This window comes from Mobula hypostoma, chromosome 3 (assembly GCF_963921235.1).
Source record: "Mobula hypostoma chromosome 3, sMobHyp1.1, whole genome shotgun sequence".
NCBI classification, from domain to species: domain Eukaryota; kingdom Metazoa; phylum Chordata; class Chondrichthyes; order Myliobatiformes; family Myliobatidae; genus Mobula; species Mobula hypostoma.
The window spans coordinates 95,472,477-95,491,631 of record NC_086099.1 but is presented as its reverse complement, the minus strand read 5'-3'; the positions used below and the strand labels follow the sequence as shown (position 1 = coordinate 95,491,631).

Below are 19,155 nucleotides of genomic sequence, written 5' to 3'. Positions count from 1 at the left end.
TTTCTGACCAGTACTGTTCCAGGGGAACAGAAACAGAGAATATGAAGCACAAAATCTAAAAGAGTCCAGGCATGTTCAGTTCAGCTCAGTGTTCATTATCTGCAGACCACCGTCATTCAAAATTGCCCCAAAATAGCAACAAAAAAAGGAGTGACCAGAAACCAGAAACACATCATAGCGTGAACTACGGAGTTCAATCCACAAGCTGCGTTGATTAAACCTTTCCCAAGATCCGGAACTCTAGCACCATCCTCTGACTGCATCGGGGGGAGAGACAGAGCATCCGAATGCTGGGACCTTCCTCTGGGAGCAGCAGATGAAATGAAGAGAGAGAGAGAGAGAGAGAGAGAGAAAGACCGTCACACACAGCCACCTTCCCCTGGCAACAGAGAGCAAGAGGCTGGTTGACAGCATTGAACACCTGCTCGCCTTCCACATTCCCCTCGATGATTTCAATCTTCCTCAGCTCTTTAATCCGGGTCGATCATGGACTTGCTCCAGGCTATTTGCCTCGAGTCAGCGCACCTCACGGAATCCCCTCAGAGACAGCAAATCAGCAGGTCGCTCAATGGCTTGAAAACACACCACCAAAATGCAGATCACAGGCTCCAATGGTAGCAGAACCACATTTGAAAGAAAAAAGAAGATGTGAAAGAAGTTGTTTCGTTAGCCATCTGGAGGATGTCACCCTTGGTTGCATTGTTCACCAGTGCCATCTTCTTCCAGAATAAGTGACAAAGGAATCAAAAGCAAGTTGATGGGCCTGTGTGAAAGAGAGAAAGATGCAAGACTACAGGGAAATGGACTGGTATAAATAACATGAACTCGAAGGGCTGAAAGTCATAGTTGATAAATACAGGATGATCATTTATTTAAAGCAGATTACAGATTCTGTTTTTGTGAACGTTGCCATCATCTTCATGCCAGAAGGGGCTCTTTTTGTGTTTGAATGAGCAAATATTCAGTCAGATTTGTTACACCATCATTGTGGCACATACTTAGGTATTCAAGCATCTTTTCCAAATTGTGCAGAATCTTTATCTGAACTGATGAAGGTAAGTTCAAAACAGTTAATATTTTAACCTTTTGAGTACTTGCCAAACTTGCCTTCAGAACAAAATGAACCTTGCACTGTTTTATTAATGTAGATCAAAGGGACAGATGATACGTGCTTGCTTGATATAATTATACAACCTGCGGAAGTTCAGAAGTCTTTTAGAAGACCAAAACTATCATGTATAGTATCTCGATGACAGTTAAATGTAATATCTGCGATATTATCAGAAATGTTCTGAAACTTAAACTTTATAATCCTTTTTTACCTTATATAAATGTTGCATAGATCAGATAATCTCCATATCTTAATTTTAAAATTCTGCACAAGGTCCAGTCACATTTGGGGAAAAATATGCCCTTTGGTAGGAAATAGAGAACAAAGCACAGTGTGTTTTAATTACAAGCAGTTGGCCTCAAACATATCAAGATATTTCATTGTTGGTTGGCGTGAGCAAAATGCAATGTTATCTTGATTACATTTATATTTTACTAAAGACTTATAGTCAACTCAATGACTTCTGAGCATTCAGGCAATAACACTTTTCTTGCTAGTTGAGATTTATCGGTCCTGAAGGAGGGATTCCATTCTGAAAGAAAGACATACCAATAAATTTATTTGTTTATTGAGATACAGTGCAGAATAGGCCCTTCTGGCCCTGTGAGCCGTTCTGCCCAGGAACCCCTGATTTAATCCTAGCCTAGTCAAGGGACAGTTTGCAAGGACCAATTGACCTATCAACCGTTACGTCTTTGGACTGTGGGAGGAAACCGGAGCACTTGGAGGAAAGCCACACGGTCACGGGGAGAACGTACCCTCCTTACAGACAGCAGCGGGAATTGAACCTGTGTCACTGGTACCGTAAAATGCTGTGCTAACCACTACACTGTGAAGTAGTTTTGATAAATTACTCATGTGCCTTCTTTTCTATTTTTACTTGAAGTGGGCACTAGTCGCAGAAAATAATAATACAGAGTAGAACAATCTGAACAGTAAATTAAATAAAAATGTGGCCACAGAAAGGGAATAAGGGTTTGGGTCAGAGGAATGATTCTGGTGGGAGAATAGGAAAGAAGGGTGACTGAAATGATGCTTTGCTGCAACCTTTTTCTGAATACTATACATGCTGATATTTATCAATGTTCTTTGCACTGTTCTATCAATGTAGATCAGAGAGACAGATGATATGTGTTTACTTGATGTCATAATGAAACATGAAATCAGTGCGTTAGATTCTGAACGTGCTACTTCAACAGTAGTAGTTTTGATTGGAACATGAATAGAGCTGGCTCTGGAATCACACAGCTTGAATATGTTCGGCAGTGATCAGCATTGGGGCCCTTCCAGCCATAGGAAGCCCCACAGGAATTGGCATGGATGTGAGCCCAGGATTTGCTGACAGATTGTGGAGGCTGAGTCTGTTAGTTTAGTCCATTGGTAATAACATCATGTTTAAGACAATGCAACCCAGTCTTGCTGGATTTTCCCAACATTGTGCTTAGGAACTGCTGTTCAAATCTTCCACCTAGATCCTATACCCCATTGAATTCAGGGGATTTTAGACCTGCACATCAGAAAGAGAATTTTCAATGTGCTCCTTTTTCATTTAGTTTAATGGGTTTTTTTTAAATAAGCGCTCCTAATTTTTTCTCAGCACTTTACTTACATTTTAAATGTGACTCCCTGTGCCAAAGTTGGAGAAATAAATAAGGCAGGGAATTAGAGGTCAGTTAATTTAACACTTTCGGCAAGGTGCTAGCATCAATAATCAAGGAGGCAATAGCTAATCATTTCAGAAAGCTGAATATAATTAAATGTAGTCAGCATGGTTTTTATGCAAGGTAAACACTGCTGGACAAATTTGCTTGGATTCTTTGAGGATGTAAAAGGGAGAGTTGATAGAGGGGAACCTGTAACTGTAATCAAGGGGGAAGGAACTGTATGTAAAATTTCCGGATTTGCCAACGACACGGTGTTATAGAGCATGTTGTGAGAAGGCTACTGTGATTCTGCAGGGGGATATAGATTGAGTGAAAGGGCAAAAGGCTGGTAAAGGGAGTTTAATGTGAGGTGATGCACTTCCGGTAAGATAGCACCATTAAGTGGCAACTATTTGCGTGTAGCAGCGATGAGAATCACCACATATTCCCGTTTAAGACTACTACAGCTGAAATTCACTGTCACAGCCATGGGTACCTCAGTAAGCAGCATCATTTTAAGAAGTTTAAAAATGTAGCAATACCCAAAATCAACGAACCTCAGACAGCAGACTTGGGTCGCAAGTGCAGTTCCATTTTAAGAAAACAGAAGCGAGAATGCCGCATACCTTACAGGTACAATTGAAATGAAGAGGCCGTAGACTTCCAAGTCCCAACTATCCTGCTGGTAAATATGCAGTCTCTGGAAAATAAAACTGAAGACCGTACAGCAAGATTGCTGTACCAGAAGGACACCAGGGACTGCTATGTACTTTGCTTCACAGAAGCATGGCTGTCCCCTGCCATTTCAGATACAGCGCTGCAGCTCGATGGGTTCACCATTCTCCGCAAAGACAGATCAGTCTTTTAAAGGCAGAGGAGGTACAGTAGGCTTTATGATTAACTCATCATGGTGCATAAATATGGTGGTTTTGTCTCACTCCTGCTCGTTGGACCTGGAACATCTAGCGGTCAAATATTATCCATTTATCCACCATCATCCTGGTAGCAGTGTACATTCTACCTCAGGCCAACATCAGGCAGGCACTGGAGGAGCTGAGCAACATAATCAGCAGGTACAAAACTACGACCCTGTTGCCTACTGTATCATTGCAGGAAGTTTCAATCAGGCTAGCTTGAAGAACTCTGAACATCTACCACCAACCTATCACATGTCGAACCACAGGAGCCAACACACTTTACCACTGTTGTGGCACCATCAAGAGTGCTAACCACATCATCCCACTCCCACACTTTGCAAAGTCCTATCACCTGGCTGTACCTTATGTTACGTACCCCATAACTGGGTTGCCAAACCAGCAGAAATGGATCACTCAGTTGGAGTCTGGAGTACTAGAACTAAGAAAGTTTTATTAAAGAAACAAACAACACAGTAATCGAAAGGATAATAAATGCAACAATTCAACAATGATAACCACACATGTGCACAGAATTAAGATAACAGCATCAATCAAGCTCTATCGTTGTCTAGGGGTAAATGACCAATTTCAAAATGACTCAAAGTTCAGTCCAGTTAGTAGTTCAGTTCGCAGTAATCGTTGCCATGGCGATGGACAAGGTGGGGGAAGAGAGACAGAGAGAACAGGAACAACTCATCATTCAGCACAGCTTCACTCACAGACCAGCGAGATTGCTCACGAGCAACTTTTGGGCGGGTCCTTGGTGATGTCACCTGAGGTCACCGACTGTGACCCCTCCTCCAGATGCGGTCGATCCTCTGCAGTGAACCCGGCACCCAGGCAAGGGCGGACACACACCGGGTTCCCGCTGATCGTACCTTTCCACCCTTGTCGTTGTCTGGTACTTCTCATCCACTCGTGAGAGGCGCACCGCTTCCAGGGTCTCGTTACCTCGGGTGGCATGTGTGTCTGTCTTAGCGAACCTGTCCCTTTTTATCCCCCTGCTGGGGTATCGCCTGTCCATCACTTGAAACAGTTCAGGGTTCAAAGGGGGGAGCCGCTCCAGACAGCTCTCCCTCCCACATCCCTTCATTACACATCTCCAGACGCTGCTCCATTGTTCCTTATCTCTCCTTCCCCTGAGGGCAGGTGGCAGACCAACTGCTGATGCCACTGATGCTAGCCCAGGCCAGCAAACATCTTAATTTTATGTGTATTCTCGTAACACTCTGCTCCCAGCATACAGGCAGTGACTAAAGACCACAGCGCTAGTGATGTGGACCAAGAAGGTACGGTCAAGGAAGGCAGAGGAACACTTACAGGACTGCTTTGAGTAGGTGGACTGGTCAATATTCAGGAATTAGTCTTTGTGCCTGAATATATGCACCACAGTTGTCACTGACTTAATCAAGACCTGGGTGGATGAGTGTGTGCCTTCAAGAACGTACTGGACATACCCAAACCAAAAGCTGTGGATGAACCAGGAGATTTGTAGTCTGCTGAGGAGTAAATCTGTGGCATTCAAGACCGATGATTTATAACTATACTGCAGATCTGTTCAACTTTCAGAATGCTATTTTATGGGCAAAAAACCCCAAATCTAATTGAAATTCAAGATGTAATGGGATGCACGTCAGCTCTGGCAGTGTTTGCAGGCCATTACTTCCTACAAAGTGAAACCTAACATCATGAATACTTGCAACACACATCAAAGTTGCTGGTGAACGCAGCAGGCCAAGCAGCATCTGTAGGAAGAGGTGCAGTGGACGTTTCAGGCCGAAGGGTCTCGGCCTGAAACGTCGACTGCAGTCCTGACGAAGGGTCTCAGCCTGAAACGTCGACTGCACCTCTTCCTACAGATGCTGCTTGGCCTGCTGTGTTCACCAGCAACTTTGATGTGTGTTGCTTGAATTTCCAGCATCTGCCGAATTCCTGTTGTTTGCGATCATGAATACTTGTGATGTTTCGCTCCCAGATGAGCTCAATGCCTTTTATGCATGCTTTGAAAGGGAGAATAAAACTATACCTATTGGAATCCCTGCAGCATCTAGTGACCCTGTGATCTCAGTCTCAGATGCTGATGTCAGAATATCTTTGAAGAGGGTGAACCTTTGCAAAGTGTCAGTCTCTGATGGTGTACCTGTAGGGCACTGAAAATCTGTGCCAGCCACCTGGTGGGTATGTCCAAGGATATCTTCAATCTCTCACTGCTACATTTGAAGGCTCCCACCTGCTTCAAAAGGGCAATAAATCATACCTGTACCAAAGAAGAGCAGAGTGAGCTGCCTCAATGAACATCACCCAGTAGCACTCACATCTACTGTGATGAAGTGCTTTGAGAGGTTGGTCATGATTAGAATCAACGCTTGCTTAAGCAAGGACCTGGACCCACTGCAATTTGCCTATCACAACAATAGGTCTACAGCGGATGCGATCTCACTGGCTTCGCTCAGCTTTTGATCACCTAGACAATAGTATTACCTATGTCAAGCTGCTGTTTATTGACTACAACTCACCATTCAACACAATCGTATCCTCAGTTCTAATCAACAACCTCCAAAATCTGGGCCTTTGTACCTTTGGATCCTTGACTTTCTCACCAGGAGACCACAGTCTGTGTGGTTCAGAAATGACATCTCCTTCTTGCTGACAATCAACACTGGCACATCTCAAGGATGCGTGCTTTGCCCACTGCTCTACTCTCTCTATACCCTTAAAACACCATCTATAAATTTGCTGATGACACAACTATTGTTGGCAGAATTTCAGACAGTGATATGGAGGTGTACAGGAGTGAAATAGATCAACTGGTTGTGTGGTATCACAGCAACAATCTTGCACTCAACGTCAATAAGTCCAAGGAATTGATTTGGACTTAAGGAAAGGTAGGTCAAGGGAACGCACACCAGTTCTCATCGAGGGATCTGAAATAGAAAGTCTGAGCTGCTTAAAGTTCCTGGGATGTTATCTATCCTGGGCCTAACATATTGATGCAATTACAAAGAAACCACGTCAACGAATATATTTCATTGGGAGTTTGAGGAGATTTGGTATGTCACCAAAGACACTTGCAAGTTTCTACAGATGTACCATGGAGAGCATTCTAACTGGGATGGAGTGGCCACTGTGCAGGATCAGAAAAAGCTACAGAAAGTTTCAGGAACAGCTTTTTCCCAACCGCCATAAGATTTCTGAATGGACAATGAGCCCATGAACACTATCTCACCTTTTCCTCTCCCTCTCTTTTTGCACTACTTATTTAATTTAATTTTCTTTTAACTTTATTTAATTTAATTTACATTGCCTTCTGATTAAGTTGGGGTTAAATTGGGGTTGTTGGTGGTTGCTAGGCAGCGAGGCTCGAAGGGCTGGAAGGGCCTATTCAGCACCGTATCTCTAAATGAATAAAATCTTATGTCCTTTTGTCTATTTCATTACAAGAGACCCTTAGATAGGATCATGGATGAAAGAAAAATGGAGGGCTATGTGGGAGAGGAGGTTTAGATTGATCTTGGAGTAGGTTAAAAGGTTGGAACAACATTGTGTGCCAAAGGGCCGGGCCTGTAATGTGCTGTGGCGTTCTGTGTTCTATGTTCTCACTCGTTATCTGCTCCCATTCACTCATGGTCATCCCATTTCACTGCATGAGACAATTCCTTCCTTCGTCCCCCATCCCCCATCCACCTTGCTGTTTAACAAGCTGCTTTTGTCTCCTTTTACCGTACTGGTGAAGGGTCTTGGACCAGAAATGCTAACTCTTTCTCTTCCCGTAAATAATGCTTGGCACCTGCAGCTTTGATTGGGTTGCTGGGTTTAATGTTTGAGACAGTAAAATAAGGTCAAGTTTACTGTCATATGCACAAGTTCAGGCACAATGAAAAACTTACAGATAAGCAGCACTCACCAGAAAAAAAACAACTTATACACAATATTTACCAAGAAAGAACACAATTAGAACAATGAAAAAACTAGTCCATTACCATGCAAAGTAGTCCTGCTATACTGAGGTAGTGAATAGGGTACCTGATCTTCCGGGTGTTAACTATCCAGAACTGCAATATTTGATTTGTCGATATATTTTTGTATTTTGTGAGGACATGTATTTTTTTTCTCAGTATAGTCACTAGAGTGGTGTAACATGATCACCACATTTAAGGATGCAGTGCTTCAATAATGATTTATGGAGAGATGCTGAGAATAGATTGTGAAAGAACTCAATTTGTAAAACAGATGTGGAGCAGGGAGAAAGTTGGTTTACATAAGTAACAAGAGTGATAAAGTACCGTGAGCAAAGAAGCACATTTGAAGATGTGTTCTTGGCACTGCTATAATCTCTTTGCCATTGACTATTTTTAATTGTGTATATAAAACCACACTTGAGTGAGCCTTAATTCTTCTTTACTTCAAGCAAGTCTTTACCTGTCATGAGATTTCAGAAGTTTCTGATTAACATGTCTGGATTAACAATTAGAAAATCGCACTTGATATTTAATTTAATAGACGCCGGTGATTCCTCCCCTTTTCTTAAACTGAAACAAAAATAGGCTACAATAATACAAGTATTACCAACATTTTTGATACATGGATTATGTGTTGAGAGTATTTTAACCCAAAATATTACACGTTACAACATAGTCCATAGCAACCTTGTTTTTTATCTAAACAGTAAAAATTGCTGAATAGGCAGAGTATGTTGGTAATTTTATTATGGCTACTTTGTGTTCACTCTAGATTGAAGAACAGTGCTAAAGTGGTAGCAGTTTTCATCTAGGAAAATCAGAAAGTTTGTTTAAAACACCTCTCAAGTTTTAGAAATACACCAGTAATCACGTAAACAACAGTCACCATTGCAGGAAGTGAACCTGAGCAAAGCATTTGGCCTAGGTGGTGTACCTGGCCCTGTTCTTGGATCTTGCAGGTCAGCTGGCTGGAGTATTTACATACATTTGTAACCTCTGTCTACTCCACTCTGAGGTTCCGATGTCCTTTAAGAAGATCACTAACATTCTGGTACCAAAGAGAAAATAGGTACTGTGCCTTAATGACTACCACTACTGACATCCACTACTGCGAAGTGCTTCAAGAGACTGGTCATAATAAACATTAATTCCTGCCTTCCAGACAACTTTAACACACTGCAGTTCACTTACTGCTGAAACAGACCTATAGCAGATGGCAGCTCCCTGACCCTCAACTCATCTCTGGAGCATCTGGGCAGTATAAACACACACGTTGCACTCACAACTCTGTGGCTAGATTCTGGTCCAACTCCATTTACAAGTTTGCAGATGATACCACCGTAATGGGCCAGATCTCAAATAATGATGAGTTGGAGTCCGGGAAGAAGACAGAAAGCTTAGTAACATGGTGTCAGGATAACAACTTTTCTCTCAAAGTCAGCAAAGCAAAAGAGCAGGTCATTGATTTTGGCAATGGGGGCACTGCACATGCACATGCTGCTGTCTACATCAATGGTGCGGAGGTTGAGAGATTCAAGTTCCTAGGAGCGAACATCACCAGTAGTCTGTTCTGATTCAAACATATTGGTGCCATGGCCAAGGAAGTTCACCAGCACCTCTGCTTCCTCAAGAGGTTAAAAAGTGGCGTATCCAACATTGGCTGACCCTCGTCAGATGTTTGTGGATGTACTATAGAAAGCATTGCCACAGCTTGTATGGCAAACTGCTCTGCCCATCACCACAAGAGACTGCAGAGGGCTGTGAATACAGCTCAGCATATCACTGAAACCATTTTCCCCTCTATGCACATCTCACTGCCTGAGTAAAGTAGTTGGGAGAATCATGGATCCCACCCATCCCAGATCTTCTCTCTTCTCCCCACTTCCATTATGGTGAAGATACAAAAGCCTGAAAGTATGTACCACCAGGCTAAAGGGCAGTTTCTATTCCTTTGTTATAAGACTATTGAATGATTCCCTAGATTGAATCTTCATCTCAATCTTACTTGTTATGACCTTGCACTTTATTGTAATTGGACTTACGTGCTGGACCCAGGACAGGTCCTGTGAAATGATAACACCAAGGAATTTGAAGTTGCTGACCCTCTCCGCCTCTGATCCCCCAATGAGGACTGGCTCATAGGCCTCCGGTTTCCTCCTCCTGAAATCAATAATCAGCTCCTTGGTCTTGCTGCCATTGGGTAAGAGGTTGGTGTTGTGGCACCACTCAGCCAGATTTTCAATCTCCTTTCTGTATGCTCATTCGTCACCACCAATGACATTGCGTCATCAGCAAATTTAAAAACATCAACTTAATAGATTGCTATTGCTACATGATTGATAAACTAGTGTATTGACTCAGGTAATTATTTTTATAATTGAAATATGTGGGTAATGATATTCTGACTTTAAGCCCAAGAATCTCTTTGAAGATTAGGACATCATGATGAGTTCCTTCATGTAACTATCCCTTCAAGTCTGAGAGATGTTCTATGAACTTGTGACATTTTGCCTTCAATACTAATTATTGTTCACTTCAAAACAAATGAGAAATTATCTGACAAGTTGGTTGAAACACAGCTGGGGCTGTACTTGTTTGAAATGCCACTAGTATTCTTTATCTATTTATAAAACAAAAGCGACTGGTCTGGTGCGACAGGCTTCCCTTTTTAAGTGCACACTCCAGGAATTCCTACCAGGTAATTGAATTGCATCACTTTATAAGTGCAGCCCTTGTGCATTATTAAATATTTGTGCTATCAGATGCACTTCACAGTGATATATTCTTCAAGACATTGAAGTGCTTGCTGAAGATCACTGAATGGTTTCACTGATATTAACATTCCTTTTTCTCTTAAAAGTGCAGAGTCATTCTTTGGTACAGTGTAATGAATGTCAGCTGCTCTGTTAGCTCTTCAGAAGATCTTTCTTCAAGGGGCATTGCATGAGCATAATACTGTTGTTCATGTACATGTAACTACCTTTGCAGGAAGAGACGGTGGGTAATAAATGGCTAGAAGAGCCAGTATTGATGGCCAGTCTTCATATGCTGCTTCTCAGCTTAACATCTGCAATTTTCCTGCACATGGTGGTCATGCTCTATAGAACAGGTCAACTAGCAACGGTAGTCAAAATGTGTACTTTGAATATTCGGCACTGCTTTCATTTGTGATGTGACAAAGTGGTACGTTGTCTATGGCAAATAATAGTCTGTGTGTTCACCTGTATTTTGGTTCTGCTCTTATCCTCAGTCTTGTTTCCTTTCTATTCTTCTCTACAAACTTCTTCCTATCTTCTTCCTCCTTCCTATACTTCCACTTAAATACAGCTGTAAAAGGCTGTAAGTATTTGGTGAATAAAACATGTGGATGTGGTCCCCAATTCTCATCTTGCCTATGAGTGAAAGAGGTTTCTTTATCTTGGGGCATATAAATTTAATAAAAGATTTTATTAGAACAAGGAAGAAGTTGTTTCTTCTGGCAAATATTTGGAAATCATTTTTAAAATAATTAGCAAACAAACTTGTGGGGAAATGAGGGAAAACAATGTGGATATTAAAAGATTTCTTACTTGGAGTTCTTGGGTCCAATTAATGGAAATTGGTTTTGACAGATATAGTTCCTCGCCTTCCCTGCTATTTTTCAATAGCTGATTAGTTTTAAGCTTTGCTAACCTCTCGTGCATCATTTAGTGGAAGTAATTTATTGATCAGTGAATTTTAAATTTATTGACTAATTGGCATGCAGCTTCATTATGTGAATCTTCATGTATTGTGTTCTTTATTATTTGAACATGCACTGTCAGATTTAAGGTGATAATATGAATTTTTTTGCACATTGATTCATGTAAAAATGGCAAAATGCGAAGGAGGAAGCAAATGAAAGGTTCTTACAGCTCTGTTTGATAGTTGATCAGACCTTGTAGGCAACAAAATGGATTTATTGGTTCCAAGGACAGTGGAACAATAAAGTGATAAAGGAGCACCCATCTACAATAAACCTAAACCGTTTTATGTGGTTGACTGTACTTAAATATGATCAAATGGAATTGGTGTCTGTGGTTTCTTTTAACTGCCAACTTGCAATTGGACTTTTCGAGGTACTGAATTCTTTGCCAACATAACAGTGAAGAATTAACTCCATGGTTTTAAGGTTATAAATATCTGCTGCACCATTAATCCATGGTTGCATGGATGATGAGATGATGAGAGTTATGCTCACATTTGCTGACGAATTGACTGGAACAATTGTGCTGTCAAAATCTTCAGGCACAATATGGAATATTCTATTTACTGACTCAGCACCTTTGACTTTAAGGTGGTACTGTGAATGCTGTGAATCGGTATGTTACTGTTAGGAAAGGGTCCATTCACAATGCACTACGTTCAAGTTCAATGAAAATGAACATATTGAAGAATCAAAAGCTTTATGCGAGTTGCACCAAGATGCAAGTTTAGTTCTGGATTCTACTTATCTGACCCACAGATTTCTAGGGAATTATGAATATGTGCGTGTCTGAAATGCCTCTTCCATAAACCTCTATTGTATTTGTGCCCATTGTGAGTACAGGCAGGCTTTCACTGTGCCTATTCTAGTGCCAATCATTATTTTGTTATATTGAGGTCCCAGTTTGGTGTGGGGTAAATGGGAAAATGTTTAACCTAATCTCTTTTATTGGCATTACTTAATGCTGACTCTCGGGTTTTATGTTGAGAGCCAATATGGATTACAAACTCTGTTGAATCTCTTCTGTTCTTTTGGGATAGAACCAACACAGCCAGCAGAAAAGGAAAAAGAGGAGACCAGCCCCACATCGCATATGGTTACGTTTTAATTCAGTCAGTTCTGAGATGATAGGGATCCCTAGTGCTAGACATTTTATCTACATTCTTGTACATTTTACAGCTGGATTTGAAATGAGATTCCACTGGGCAATTCCAATGTGGTATGATGTGTATGTGTTAAACTTAAATGAACTTTTGAATTCATCTTTAGGTCAGATCTACAAACGTGTTTGGCTTCATTTGAATCAAGCTGCCTTCATAACTTGTCAGATCAATAAAAGAATAACATCACTCTTGTATAAAATATTTACAGTAATTAATACTGGGAGTTTATTTAATCCTTCCCTGTTTCAGTATTGTTGCCTAATTTCCATATTGCCTCCGATTTACAGGTGGTGGTTGAAGGTGGAATTTCCTTTGTACCCTCACCTTCAAAGTGCTTCTGACACCCAAGCATAGTTAATTTAACTTGTTAAAAGATTTTTGCAAGTTATACAATTTTTAAGGCAATTGAAGCTGGCTGTTTAGGAAACTTTAAATCTTCGAGGATTTGAAGCTATTGTGTTTAGTTAATTCTTTGGAAGACCAATGCTACCCAGCTCTATTGAAAGAGCTGGTGTATGAAGCAGTCTCCAATTTCTCTGTGGGACCATTTTTCTTCTTAAAATCTCAAAAAAGCTTTTAAGAATTCCTTTGTAATTCAGCATTGTATAGTGAAGGGTACATTTTGTAGGATTAGAAGATCATTGTCTGGATTTCCACAGTAGGATATTGGCTGATCTATGGAGTGGGATCAAAGGTTACTGGAGCTTTTTGGGGAACTTAGTACCAGATTTTGCTGAATTTTGAGAAATAGCTCAATGCCTTACTTTTTCCCCAGGTATGTAAATAACAAATTTTTTCCCAATTTTGCATTTTGATCCTAATCCTAGGAGGCCTTTAGTCTGTCTATTTAAAAAGAAATTAGTAGGAAATATCTACTGAAATCAGATTTAAGTTATACTTCCAAAACTGCTGTATTAATAATAACATTTAATATAAGTTTTTGCTGAATATTTGGAATGAATTTGAAATCTGAATTACTTAAATTTACTTGATAATACCTATGATTGGATCAATCTAAGAACACTCTTTACATTTGTTTTAATGCAATGATTAGATCGGAGGAACTTAGTTAAGAGAAAAGAGATAGCGGATTGCTTTAATAATATCAGAAATGAACAGTTAATATTTTTGGAAAACAGTCATAGATTTCACAAACATGTCAGTAATATTTTTCTGAAACAAAGATTTTAAAAAAGAACCTGTTCATAAGATAATGCAACACAAATGGGTCAGAGGTGAATTCTGACTCTAATTCTCTATGTTAGGCATTGACACAGAACTTTTATTCACATTGTTAAAGAAGATGTGGCGTGGACATCCTTAAAAGCTGGCCAAGACAATTGTGTTCAAAATCCAAAGCTAAAGTAGTTGCGTTCCTCTAAGCCATTGAGAGTGAAAAAGAATAGGACCTTTTCTGAGCAGCGTTTTGTGAATCACTAATTCTGTTCAGGTGGAGCCATGAATACCACAGGATTGTGGCTCCCCTCATTACTCAGGGTCAAGGTTAAAAACTATGGTGGCACAGTTTAATTAGCAAGGCAACTTACAGCTTTGCAGGAGGTCAACTTCAACCATGATTGAAGGGTCTAAGCATGAGTTTTGTTCCTTTAATTTAGTCTTTTTTCTTCTCTTTCAGATTGAGGAAGGAGGGAAACTGGACTTGCTCACAAGCAAACTGCAGGTGGGCGACGAAGTCGTCAATATCAATGATGTGGAACTGAGTGGCTATAGACAAGAGGCCATTACGTTGGTAAAAGGCTCCTACAAGACTCTGAAGCTGCTCATTCGCAGGTATGAGAGTCAAACTGGTCACCTGAAGATGCTGCCTAAAAATACTTTATTTCAAATTTATGTATGGTGGGTGTTTAAAGTATGTCACAAACTGACATGCACAAATAAAGACTAGGAAAGTTCTGCAAATGAGGGAGAGATATTGATTGTTCAAGGATAGACCTTCAGCACCCCAAAATATTATTATAATTTTACTTTCAATCATCTTGTAACATCCCTAAAATTCAAATTAGACTGTGACATGAATTAAATATCTTCAAGTGGTGGGCAAACAAAGCACTTTTACTCCGGTTTCATTACTTTCATTATGTTTATTATTATTATTAAATACAGTTTATTCTCGAGAAGTCATGTTCCCATTGTTAGTTTTTGTGAAAGGTGTTTTGAGATTTCTTTTAAATAATTTAAACTAATCATACTTGAATCATAGTTTCTATGTAAACTAGTTTATTTGCAAAATTATAGAGTACTTGAATTAAGTTTGCAAATGACATATTTTGTAAATCAATCTGTGTCAAAATATTTGGTTTCACATGCAAAGTATCCTTTGTAATGATTTATTTGATCAGAAGACTTTTTAACACCATGGCAGATGTATGCATCTTGACTAACCAATTGAAAATTGTGCAATTCTCCCACTATTTGGATTCTGAGTTACCAGCATCACATCACTTACTTATGGCTGCCAAGAAGCAGCATTTCCATATCCTCATAGTTAACTGTTTGAGGAGCACAAACAGAGCAAAGAACAGTTCAGAACAACACTGAAACACCACTGATCTGGTATCTGATTGTTCAGAAATTCTAGCATGATTGGTACACTAAGTCCTCATTAACAGATCCTGACATGGATCCAGGTAGTTATGAGATTGGTTAAATAGCACTTGGAGCTTGCGCTGGTATGAAGCCAGAGCCATGTTTGGGATTGGGAACTGAGCCTTCACAAACAAGAGAAAATCTGCAGATGCTGGAAATCCCAGCAACACACACAAAATGCTGGAGGAACTCAGCAGGCCAGGCACATCTATGGAAAAAAGATCAGTTGACGTTTCAGGCTGAAACCCTTTAGCAAGCGTTTTGTGGAAACTGAGCCTTGTATCAAACAAGCTGAAACGTACTAACAATCTTCCTTCTAGTTCTGTGCGCAAATCTACCCTATGTTCAAGAACCCCAAGAACATAGGTAGATTTCAGCTTGTGTGATTGACCAGGAGTCAGTTTCTCACTTACTTTAAATGCACAGGATTCATTACAAAATTAATTTTTACTACTGTGCAACCCATAGAGGATGAAAGTTAAATAAGAGTGCTTGGGGATAATGCAAGGCCTTTACAATGACCAAAAATCTGCTGGTCCGATACAAGCAACATCCTCAAGGTGCCAGATCATTGGGGTGTTAATGTAGTGAATTCTCCAGCGTCTATTTGAGATCTTTATGGTATGGTATAATTCCCTCCCGTTGTGAACAGCGAGATACAATAACATCAGTACTTTTGTTTCCTGCTGGCCAGCCAGCTCAATACACTGTACAAATGCTTCCTTTCGTTAGGTAGGTTATTTGCCTGAAAATCTAGGGGCTTTGGCAGGTTGATTTGTTTTATCCTGTACTATATCCTTTTACTGCCACAGCTTCCTCCCTCCCAGTCTCCTCAGTGGCCACTCCATTAGGTACACTTGTACATCTCATCAAATATCTAATCAACCAATCCTGTGACAGCAACTTAATGTGTGAAAACACTCAGATGTAGTCAATAAGTGCGGTTGTTGTGCAGAGCACACATCAGATTGAGAAAGAAATGTGATCTAAGTGACTTTGATCATGGAATGATTGTTGGTGCCAGTATCTCAGAAACTGATGATCTCCAGGGATTTTCACAAACAACAGTTTCTTTTACAGAGAATGGTGCAAAAAAAACAAAAAAAAATCCAGTGAGCCCCAGTTCGGTGGGCAAAAACACCTTGTTAATGAGAGCGGTCAGAGGAGAATGGTCAGGCTGGTTCAAGCTGACAGGAAGGCGACAAATAACCAGACGTTACAAAAGCAGTATCTCTGAACATACGACACATCGAACCTTGAAGTGGATGGCCTACAGCAGCAGAAGACCACACTGAGTTCCACTCCTGTACCTAATAAAGTGGCCACAGAGTGTGTATCCCCATTTCATTTTAACTGAGAAGGATGTGTGCGTGTTCAACATTTGAATCCAGAGGTGTTGTCTAAATTTCACAGTTTCTTCAAGCAGAAAGTCTGACAGCATGTGTCAGTAACACACATAAAAGTTGCTGGTGAACGCAGCAGGCCAGGCAGCATCTCTAGGAAGAGGTGCAATCGACGTTTCAGGCCGAGACCCTTCGTCAGGACTAACTGTACCCTGCCTGAAACGTCCAGTTAGTCTTGACGAAGGGTCTCGGCCTGAAACGTCGACTGCACCTCTTCCTAGAGATGCTGCCTGGCCTGCTGCGTTCACCAGCAACTTTTATGTGTGTTGCTTGGATTTCCAGCATCTGCAGAATTCCTGTTGTTAGCAGTGTCAGTAACTTCCTTATTCACTCGCTAATAAACCGTAAACAGTCAGCAATTTAACCTATCAACCTATATTTGTTTATGAAATACCTGGCAATTCATTTCTTTCCCCAAGGGTTGATGAAATAATAGAAACAATTAGTCAGGTGAAACAAGTCTTAAATGAACAACATTAAAGGAACATTTATAGTCTCGGGCTCAAAATTTAATGTGACATCTGTAACAACCTTTTGCCAACTTGCTAATAACCATTAAGTAATTTCTTTTCTCTCTTTTTTAAGACAGCTTATCCTGACTTTCCATGTCTGGACCTTAATAATGAGTCTATAATGTGGTACCTGTTTGTGTCATCCTTCTGATAGTTCCAGTGACAGTGGTTCAGTGAGATATTTAACTTTACCTGTCTGCACTGTCTTCTTCCAATTGTTCACAAAAAAGGTTTTCAGAGGTTGTTCCGGAGTAGGTACTCAGTGAGAGTAAGTGAAAGATAAGGGAGAAACGAGAGTGAAAGAGGAAATAGAGCAACAGGAAATAAGCTGATGTGGGAGCCTCTGTGCACTAAAGGGAGCGGGGTAAAGAATGAAGCGGGGAAAGAGCAGCAGCTGGAATGGATCCTGATGATGTACAGCAAGGAGCAGACATTGGATTGAATTATCTTTTCAGGTATCTGTGATAAACTGACAGGGCTCTCAACTTCCAGGGACGAGTGGCATGGTCGATTGCCTCTTTTTCAGTAGTAATTTGCAAAGTGTAAGATTAAAGGAGTTGCAGCTTTGGGAGCTGGATCCCTAACATGGAATCTACATGACAACTTGTATTCATGCATCACTAAAACAATATTAGATGTTTCATAGGAACTTGGTGAAATAAAATGTAGTCAGTCAGTTAAGTATTAGGACAGGGGAATTTGTTGTCAAAAAACAAAGCTCCAAGGGTCTTGGCGATGGGCTGATTTAGAAGGAAATTCGAGCCCAAGCAGCTGCACCAAGGTAGGCAACGGTGAAGGGATGAAAATCAGGAGAGTGATGGAGAAATTTTAAATGGACCTCACACTGCAGTGGATAGCACGAGAGGAGGAAAAAGGCCACACAGTGATTGAAAATGAGAAAGAAGATTAAGGTATGTCTGCACTGGGAGCATACCATAGATGACCATTACAGGCTCTCAGATGAAGTGCTGCCTCACCTGGAAGGACTATTTAGGGCCCTGAATGGTGGTAAAGTAGGAAGTGTAGCACTTGGCAGAGTTACAGGGATAAGTGCTGGGATGGAGATCTGTCGGGCGGGGAGGGGGACAAATGGGCAAGGAAGTCATGTGGAGTGCTGCATCTTCTGCATCGGTGCAGAATGGGGGACCGTTTCTTCGAGCACCTTCACACTGTCCAGTGCAACAGTTAAGATCTCCTGGTGGCCGCCCATTAAGTTAGTTGGGGTAGCAGTGACGGCTAATCTGTGTTGGGGATGTGGAGGCAAGGGGATGGGAAACTCAGCTTCAAACAAACGTAGTGCAAAAGTTGCTAAAGATCTGCTTTAGCATTGTGTCGGTGCATTTGAAGTCAGTGGGCAAGAAGCATGTCTGTGTCTAAATCCAAACACTGTTCATGGGACATAGCACAAGCACGCACCATTTGTTCCCACCAGTCCATCCAGGTTCTTATACCCCACTTGTACTTTTTCCCATCCTTCCCTGAATAACTCTGTTCATCAGAATTAAGTTTATTGTCACTGACATATGTCATGAAATTTGCCATTTTGTGGCAGCAGTACAGTGTAGTACATACTATAAGTTATAATTTGAAATATAATAGATTCTGGTTAATTGGTCCATCAGTTAATCAGGGCAGCTGCTTATTTAGGTCAGTTCTTAAAGAACAAAATCTATTCAAACAAAATCTAATCAGATTCCCTTCGTTTATTTGGGGCAATATACTGCTTAATTTGGACGGGAGACTTGTTACTGAATAGTGTCAGTTGTATGGCCTTGTGTGGCCATTAAACACCATACCGTGCTTACAGCAAAGAGTTTTAAATAGCGTCAGTTGTGTGTGTTTGTGTTCAAAAAGCAGTGACTTTTGTCACTGATAGTTGGTGAGAATAAGTAGTAAAACAATTCTGAACTGTTTTACTCCTTGCAGTTTTTAAGCATTCAGGCTTTGAGATGCTAGAAACAGCTGTGAGTGAAAATGAAACGATTTCATTACTTCAAGTTAGCAACTATGAAGAATTTGAAGGTATCAGCAATTATCTTGAATGTTACAATGAAAATGAAGATTTGGAGGAATCAATCATCAAAACAATTGTGTGAAAGCAGTCCATTGTCTGACT

The 19,155-nt window shown here is 40.7% G+C and overlaps 1 protein-coding gene across 1 annotated transcript in view; it reads left to right on the top strand.

Moving 5' to 3' along the window:
• shroom3 (shroom family member 3) overlaps positions 1–19,155 on the top strand; it is a 457,480-nt gene that overhangs the window by 212,718 nt on the left and 225,607 nt on the right. Inside the window, exon 2 of the mRNA XM_063043471.1 lies at positions 14,154–14,308. Coding sequence (XP_062899541.1) covers positions 14,154–14,308 — 155 coding nt within the window. The remainder of the gene's footprint in view (positions 1–14,153; positions 14,309–19,155) is intronic.